This window comes from Anabrus simplex, chromosome 4, assembly GCF_040414725.1.
Source record: "Anabrus simplex isolate iqAnaSimp1 chromosome 4, ASM4041472v1, whole genome shotgun sequence".
In the NCBI taxonomy this organism is placed as follows: domain Eukaryota; kingdom Metazoa; phylum Arthropoda; class Insecta; order Orthoptera; family Tettigoniidae; genus Anabrus; species Anabrus simplex.
This window is the reverse complement of record NC_090268.1, coordinates 132,353,571-132,362,899: the sequence shown is the minus strand read 5'-3', so window position 1 is coordinate 132,362,899 and position 9,329 is coordinate 132,353,571. Positions and strand designations below refer to the sequence as shown.

Sequence of the window (9,329 nt, the reverse complement as noted above, 5' to 3'; positions counted from 1 at the left end):
TGACAGGGAGTTTGACAAAACTTTCTCAATAGGAAAGCAAGCTATGCTTCTAACCGTGTCCCTGCACAAGCTGAAATCCTCTACGAACTGAACTTCTGTAAGTTTAAAACTTGCCTGCAAACCTGCTGCAAAGATGAGGCTCCTGGCAACTCCTAACCCCCTTCAGACATACAAAACAAGACCCCAGCTACAGACAGTCTTGAAAGAAGAATCAGAAATTCAGGAAAATAAGCGAGGGTTGTATAAACCTGCAATCCCCTTAAGGAGCCACCCCTCACTAATCACTCAATTTCAACAACATAATAAGGATAGTTTTATAGTCTGGTTTGATTCAGCACTCTATACAGCACTATTGTGTTCTAACCTTTTTATTTGTAGTGAATCAGTCTATCATATTTATGTTTTGGATTGAATGTGCTTAAACCTTAGTTTACTAGAGTAGCTTCCATATGCCATTATAATGAAACAAATAATTATGATTTTTTTTCAATGCGAACTTGAGCAGACACCATCTGGAAGGAAATTTAACTAACATTAAAACTTCTTGTAAAGGAAAGAACATTCTATTTTCTTGCCAAAAATATACAAAGAAATGTTTAATGCAGAGAATCATTACCTACTTACAAATATGTTGCATATTTTAACCTCAAGATTCTGTTTTCATACAAAATCTTGTTCCTTAAACTACAAGACATGTTCAGATCTTGTTTCAATAAGTACTGTGCATACTTTTATGCTGTATTTAAAAAAAATATAAATGGATTATGAAACTAAAGATGAAGATATTTTTGTTTGTTTAAAATTATACAAGATAAGAAATATGCTATATTTTGGGAAGGAGAGCAATGGAAATTCTTATTCCTGTTCAGTTTCACACTAAGATCTGGAATGACAATATATTTAATAGTTTCTTACAAGAGTTTCTTCAATGTTAATAAGGTAATATGTGACTTGAATCGTCTAATGATTTCTCTGACAGCAGCTATGGAGGGATACATATCTCTCCATATGCATATGTGGCATTTTAGTGTAATTTATCGTCAAAGATAAGACTTAATCCTTTACTGAAAAGCCAAGGAGTATTGTGGAGGTGTTCAGAAAATCTACACATGTACTAAATAGGAAATTAAAGTTGTAGAAGATGCTAGTGAAAAAGTAATTGTTTTTACATCAAGGCTATAAAAAGGTATAAAAGGAAGATTACATAACTAATCACAAACAAACAAACAAACAAACAAACAAACAAACAAACAAACAAACAAACAAACAAAAAAAAAGCAAATATTTGGGCACTCTCATCTTGACCATAATGATTGTAAAATTAATCTGAACTATGATTGGTCCTTCATGTTACACAATATAACAATGATTGATAATGATCACAAATTTGTAGAATATGGCAATAGAATTAAATTAATGCACTAAGACATACAAAAAAACAGCAACAAATATTAAAATGTTGTTGTAAAGTGTTTTCTTGTTACTTAGGAAATGGCAGTATATTGTTTAGATGATGAATTAATCAGAACAATTTTCACTGACTTGTCTAAAGAATGAAACTATTCTATTGCTTTAAAATACCAAAAATCACAATGGAATGTCTTGCATTATTCATTTAGAAATATTTTCAATGTGTAAAATATCATTTAAGATGATAATGTAAAATTCATGATATCAAAATCTACTTTTCATTTTATGACACTGTAACACATGACATGCTCAAGGAAATATATGAAGATATACTGAAGTTTAGAAAGTCTTCCTGGGCTACAAGATTCAGTTGGTCTCACAATGAAGAAGACGAAGAAGAGGAAGTCGCCATGGGTGGAAGTGGTGCGGGTTGGGGGATGTTTAATACAGGAGATTCGACTACTGGGGAATCTTTATATACAGATTTATTAATGTGTAATGTATCAGGTACTTGTATGTTTGAAAATGAAGGAGCTGATGGAGCAGGTACAGGTGTGCTTAAAAGTACTGGTTCCTTCATAGGTTCAGGCACTGTTATTATTGGTTCAGAAAGTTGCAATGAACTTGGTGTTTGGTCCGGACATTCGTTAATCCTATTAATAGTTATGTGCTTTCGGCTAGCATGCAGCACCACTTGATACCGATGCCGAAAGCCTTCCTCGCAGTGTTCACATTGAAATTTTGGTTTGGAATGTCGCCACAAACCGTGTAATGCTAGGCTAGCAGGAGTATGATATGGAAATGTGTAGTTGTGCTGACGACACCAGTTACAGTGTGATCTTTTGCGTGTCAACAGAAGACCTGTGTGCTTGTCCCTGAGGCGAGACAAAGCTGCGCTGCTGGTCCGTCGTCTCCGCCTCAGGGGCCTCGGCTTCCTGATGTACCCTGGATGACGCAACACTTGAATCTCCGACACATCTGGCACTTCTGGAATCACCCTCCTCGGTTGACTCTGTTTGCGGGATCGTTTGGGTCCACTATCACGGCTGTTACCCTCGTCTGTCCTCTGCAGCAACATATCAGAGGAGGAAGAATGGTTCATGTTTGAGTCCATTATACCACCACCATTACAGAGCTTATTATTACACAGGTTGTTAGTGTAGGAATCCTTACTCATGGGCAAATGCTTCCGGAATATCCGATCGCACAGGCTGCAATTTGAATCTGGCGAGTGGTGCTGACCCTGATGACGTCTCAAAGCATCTCCAGTGCCAGCAGCCAGACCACAGTGCGGACACCTGACAATACAGCTCAGGTCATCTCCGTGTGCCGTATTTATGTGTTCCCTGAGAACTTCGGCACCCAGAGATGTAGTGTAGTTGCAGTCTTCTACTCGACAGTGACTCAGTAGGCCAGTATGAGAGCGCATATGTTCCATCATAGCGACCTGTGAGCTAAGACCACAACCACACACACTGCATCTATAAGGCAGGGTCTTTTCAAATGCTTCTGTAGTCTGGCTGACTGGCACAACACGCTCCTGCTGGTGGTAGGCAAGGTTGTGGGTCTCCAGCGAGCTGTCATCCACAAACTCACAGCCACAGTCTCGACACATGAATGGCGGCGGATCCTCCTCCTCCTCGTCCACACGAGAAGGCGATTCTCCTCCGCTCTCCTCGGGCTCTGATGTGTCCGAGGCTTCCATGTAATGAAAGAGACGGGCTGCACCATAGTGTTGTCTGGGCTTGGTAGGATACTGAGCAGGTGCCGATTCGTAGTGGTCCCGTTTCACCACGGTGTTGTTGTTGTTGTAGCCGAAGTTGCTACTGCCGCTGCTGCTGGTGGTGCTGCTGATACCTTGATGCCTGCAACATGCAGGGGACTTCATCAACCAATTAATACAACTTCCTCCCAAGTGGGATGACTGCATTCAGGGCCCCTACATTGTTTCAATCAATTAGAGCACACAGAAACATATTGAAAAAAGATCATTTACTATACATAAATATTTAACTACGGGGGAAAATTAAAGAAGCATCATGCTTGAGAAGCTAACCCTTCACCAAACTACATCACCGGCAAAAGAAAGACGGAACACTGTAATTTCAGGTTTCATTATTAGAAATAGGGTAATGAAATAGTTATCATAGAAATTCACTAAGTTAAAAATGTTTTAGCATAAGAAAAGGATATCTGGCCAATATACATAGGTATCTGATGAATTCAATGAGGTAAAAATATTGTTTACATAAGAAAAGGGTTGCTTTAGATATGTGTCTGATTAATTTAGTGTGTTGGAAATATAATTTGTATAAGAAGAGAATCGATAAGCAAATGTGTTAACTTAAAATTAAAGGTTGAAAATATTATTTACTTAAGAAGAGGAGTAGGCATACAGAATAACTACATGAAGTACTGGTTAATTTAAAAATACTCTAATGTACGTGAGCAACAGTTTTGACGTAATCTAAATAATTATCTGCAAATACTCGGAACTGTAAACACCATTGCATGAGAAGAGGTTGCAAACTTGGTGATTATCTTATCAATCCATTGAGTAGGAAATGCTAATTTGCATAATAGGAGGATAGTTAGGAAATCAGGATAGGTTTCAGACAAATTAAGCGAGTTTAAAACGTTATTTTCGTCAGAAGGAAATAAAGTAGGTAAAAACACTAAGATTTAGTGAATCGGAAATGTTAAGTTACCATATTTGTATAGGAACCTGATAAGTAGTCAAACAATATAATTAACATATTCACTGATATGAAAATTGGATTTTATTTAAGATGGGAACAGTTAGGTAGACTGGAAATGTATTTAAAAAAAAACATGTTGAAAACGCCGTACAATAAAAAGAGGATAGTTAAATATTTATCCTTAAAATGTTCCGAGTTAAACATGGGTGCCTCAGCTGGCATTTGATCTTTGGACCACATAATTGCAGACTGAGGCCCCAAAACTCTGTCAGCGAGCAAGCGACTATCAATTTATATTTTGGTCACCTTCGTAAGTACAGCGTCAACTGGCGCCTCGGGCGGGAATTCAAATGATGCGCCAGTGTATATTTTACAGCAAATGATGGCATTTAATATACAGTTATTTACATTGCCAGACGTTATATTTACACGCACGTAGTTGAGAGTAACATTGATACTTGGTACTGCCTTCAATATAGCATAGCTGTGCTAGTGTATCTTAATAACATTTGTGTTCCAAAGGATATTGTTAGCTTACATTATCTATGGTGCATCACATAGAAGATTATATGCTAGACGCTTCTGGAACAGAAAGTGTCGGTTACAACATTCTTCGTCTCAACCGTGTTTTCGAATACTTGCGAAAGTCGTTTCGTACTTTTTTTTGCCGGTGAGTGTAGAGAAATAAACAAAGGTTAGTAATGAAAAGAGAAATTCAAGGTCGTGGGTAGGCAATCTCTGCACAGTTGAATGTGGCATTTAAAGATTGTCCATTTTTAATAGAAACATCTACGTATTTCTTACCCAAATGAGGTTGGCATTGATGCAGGATGGCTAGTAAAGTCAACATTTCTTAAGACGTTGTTTGAAGAGCGATTGTTTCTATGTTCCAATGGACTGCAAAAACATTGAAAAAGGAGGGACTCGGTTAGGATGTTAGTGTGCATCACAGTAGTGTCCAGCATACTTTAACAAAAGTCAAGAAGCGAGAGTGCAGGTTAGCAGAGTGCACAGACAGGGGCAGGGCGACGAGACGTGTACTTACTGGTGCTCTTGTAGATGTGCACTCAGCTGAGCCTGATCATCGGCCAGGAAGGAGCAGCGCCCGCACGCCCTCTTGTTGTGTACCTTGAGAACGTGCGTGGCCAGGCGTTCCGAACGTGCTGCCTTGTAGTCACATAGCACACACACGAACGGCTTGAGATGTGTGTTGAGGTGTCGCTTGAGACACCAGTTGTCAACACCCGACCATGAACAGTAGCAACACGAGTAGCGTTTCTCTCCTTTCTTCTTTGTTTTACCACCATGCGATTTAGCATTACAACCATTCAGACTATACGGAGATTTTGGTTTTCCAGAAACACTTCCTCCACCATTCTGACTAAGACCTGAGCGGAAGGCCATGGAAGAAAATCCTCCTGGGATATTAAGACTGTGAGGATTGTGGATCTGATGCATTGGCGGTGTCACAATGGGTTGGTGTAAGGGCTGATGGTGACTGTTCTGAACATCTGGACGAACGCCGTTAGGTATAGAAGGTGGAGGGGGAGGAGGTTGATTATTATTATTATTATTGTTGTTGTACTTGTGGTAGTACGACATGCCACTAGCGTTCTTTGGCGGTTGCCTTCGTATGCGATTAAGATCATATGGATAGTCACGATGCATCCGGAGGAAATGCTTCTTCACATGATCAGCACGATTGAACTGTTTCTGGCAAACATAACATTGAAATGGCTTCTCTTCCCGATGTATATTTTCATGGCGGGTAAACAAATCCCTGCGATCTGTGGCGTAAGGACAGTAACTACAACAATATCGTTTATTGGCACCTCCACTGTTGTTTTCACCTCCACTAGAGGATGACAAACTAGGCCCTGAGATACGTCCATTATGAGAATTATTTTGGTGATGATAATCCTGATGATGGTGATGATGATGTTGTTGCTGATGTTGTTTATTGTTATTATTGCTGACTGGTGGTGATGACTCAACCTTATTCTTCAGTCTTTGGAGATATTTGGTCACCTCTTCTAAAATGGGATTCTCTTTGCAGAGCAAAGCTGGGTTGGTATTTCCATCATCTGCTACATTGTGCTGACGCGTAAGATGCATACGTACACATCTAGCCCAAGCACTGGAGTAAGGGCACTGAGGACATTGAAATACACGGACATTGGCGTGAGTGCCAAGCCAGTGTTCAGCAACTCGCGAAAGGAAACCAACACACTCACAGTCCGTGCATCGGAAGAGCTTTTGGGCTGGGTTGTAGCTGGCTATCTTCGAACTGGTCCACTGGAGTGATTCTTCACTGGGCACCCATTTATCCTCAGCATGCTGAGTGCTTGCAGACATGTTAACAGCACTGGCACGGTACTTAGCTTCTTGAAGATGGTGATGATGCGCACTTAACATGCCTGGAGGTGGGGGGAAGCCGTTCTGCATTAAAGCAGCCAGTCCGAACGCTGTGAGGGTGCTTCCATGTCCATCACCCATCGCACTTCCACCGTTCCCTTCACTGTCATACTCTGGCACGACAGTACCAGTTCCTTCTATGTCCGGCAGGCCTTCCTCACCATAAAGTTTGCGTGTGATCTCCTTGAACATGTCTTCATAACAGTCCATGTTGGCAGCGGCCACAGGATGTACCACCTCCATCATTGGGGGCCGCTCTCTGAATATAGCACCCCACGCTCTAGTCTACTGGAGGTGGGGCACGACGATCGAACGGGCATCGAAATTGCTCCACCACACGAATCTGAAAAGATAAACAAGACATAAGTGAATTTCAGCTGCAAAGAGATTTGTGGACAAAGTTCTTGTTGCTTTGAAAAACAGAACATATTTCAAAATAATAACACCACTTCTTACAATTAGCTGCTCTAAACGAACTAAGAAAAATTTATAAAGAAAACGTTTGGAACTCGAACTCAAGACTTCAATGTTTAAGGAAGATTTGCATTTTACAATTAAAGAGGATGTACTCGTTTGTTTGCTTGTTTGTATGCTAATTTATTAATTATTGATTATCACATTCGTTACTGGAAATCTCCTTTGGATGGAAGTGTTGAATACATTTTCGGTATCCTCCGTCTGTCTTACGAGGGGAGTAAAAATGAGGTAACACCCAGGGGAATCTCAACTTGGGATCTGGGTTGGCGTCCAAGGGGTCCCTAGCAAAGTTTGACATTGCTTCCACTTCCTTATGCAGGCTTCGTCGATTTTTATTTCTGATATGAGCTCTCTTGGTCAAATTTCGTTCTCTTCTGACTCTGACTGTATCACCCTTACGAGGCCTAGAAAGTATTTTATTTTCACGCCTTTCGTTCCAATATTCTCCCTTTTACCGATACACTCATTCTGTGAAAGTTCGAAACTCCCTCTTTTTCCCCTCTGATTGGCATGGTCTAGTTGTACTTCCTCTTTAAACAATAGAGTAATCACCACCACCACCACCACCACCACCACAACAACAACAATCACCACCTTACCAGATATCGGAACCCCCTGTGGGTGGGGCACGCAGATGAAGAATACACCTTCCTGTCGCAAGAGGCGACTAAAAAAGGTGACTAAGGTATGATTGAATTAGAACCATGAGACTACTTGTGATGAGTAACATCACTCGAGTAACACCATGGGTCTCCTTTAATTGCGAGTAGTACCACCATGTTAAGTACACAATAGGTTTGTTATTAGTAGCAACAGTGGGTGGTTTACTACGGGTTTACAGTACCCGTGATTAGTACCACTATATGCGGAACATCACGGGCTTGCGTTGTCTGTGGTTAATACCATTATGTGAGAAACACCACGGGTTTGGGCGTTGCCTGTGATTAGTACCCACTATGTGAGGAAAACCACGGGATAGTACGAGTCCCTATGATTAGTACACGTATGTGAGGAACAACCATGGTTTTGCGTTGCCTATGAGTGGCGCCATTATGTGAGAAACACCATAGGTCTATGATACCTGTGCGACGTACATTACTTGTGAGTTATACAATAATATGTGGAACACTCTGAGTCTACATAACTTGTGATTAGTACCGCTACAAAAGAAATACCACGGTTCTACTTTACTAGCGTTACGTACCATCATGAGGGGCCGTTGACCTGGATTTTGGACCCCGTCAGACAAGAAGCATCCCCTTGGTCAGTATACAATATTGTTTTAAGATAGTTTCTGGGGAGGTGGGGCATTGAGGGTCGGATCCACTGATTGTTTTAAGTTCCTAATTATGGTCCATAGTCTTTTTGAATCCTAGTCAGTGGATTGATTTTGAAATTATTTTTAACTTTCAATATTGTGAGTTGGATCCGCTGATTATTTTAAACTCATATTCATCCATTCATTCTTCATCATTAAGTTTTGAATTCTGGTCAGTGGATGAATTTTGGACTTTTAAATTATCATTACATTTCGTACCATTAGGGGCTCATAACCTAGATGTTTAGACCCCTTTATACAACAATTATCATCATCCAGACATCGGGAAAATGTGGAACATTCATGTCCAGTTTCTCAATTTAATAATCTACTACTAATAATATTGGTTTGATGTCCCAGTATCTAATCAACCGTTTCTCGGACACGCGAAGTTGCCGAAAAATTTGTTCCACAGAAGTTCTTTAACGTGCCAGTAAATCTACTAATATAGCGCTGTTGTCTTCGGATACCATCGGAATAAGGCGGGGTTGAACCCAAGCCTGATTTCTAACAAAATTACATCTGTGTCAAATTATAACTGATTTTTTAAACACAAATTAGATCTTATTCTAGAATTTGTTGAAAAATATATACAGCCTAGGTCAGTTTTATCTTCAGATACTTTCCAAACCTCCTCAATGAAGCGTGAAAAGGTAATAATTGTTTCGGTGCGTGGATGAACTCCACGCAGTATGGGAAGAAATACAGCCCTTAAATTTCTACAACTGTACAAAAGATATCTGGCGCACCTATTATTAAAATAATTTTGTTCTCTACATTATTATGATCGCCGTATTTATCGACCGAACGTTTACAAACTTGGTCAGTCAAACTATCTCTACCATAGCAACACTACACCCAGTAATTAGAATTTGGGAATTTGAGCAGAAGGAATTTTGAAGTGCAGTTCTGTTCAGAGTATTCACAACTTAGGAGACGCTGCTCTTAATGTCCAATTTTCACGTCATTAACTTTACTTGTGACATGTTGATACCACGAACCTGCTACGC

General features: G+C 40.2%; 1 protein-coding gene across 1 annotated transcript; it reads right to left on the bottom strand.

Annotated features, from left to right (window-relative positions):
• Positions 1-1,786: 1,786 nt before the first annotated feature.
• chn (charlatan) lies at positions 1,787-6,770 on the bottom strand. Its single transcript, XM_067146034.2, has 3 exons — positions 5,155-6,770; positions 4,914-5,006; positions 1,787-3,275 (listed from the first exon to the last, which is right to left on the bottom strand). The coding sequence occupies exons 1-3, from the start codon at positions 6,768-6,770 to the stop codon at positions 1,787-1,789; spliced, it is 3,198 nt and encodes a 1,065-aa protein (XP_067002135.2).
• Between the last annotated feature and the right edge of the window lie 2,559 nt (positions 6,771-9,329).

Excerpts from the sequence above, each read along its gene's own strand:
- chn (XM_067146034.2), bottom strand. The coding sequence starts at position 6,770 with ATGATGGAGGTGGTACATCCTGTGGCCGCTGCCAACATGGACTGTTAT. Across the intron at positions 5,007-5,154 it reads GCACATCTACAAGAGCACCA|TCCATTGGAACATAGAAACA; the intron begins GTAAGTACACGT and ends ATGTTTTTGCAG. Across the intron at positions 3,276-4,913 it reads TCAATGCCAACCTCATTTGG|GCATCAAGGTATCAGCAGCA; the intron begins GTAAGAAATACG and ends TGCATGTTGCAG.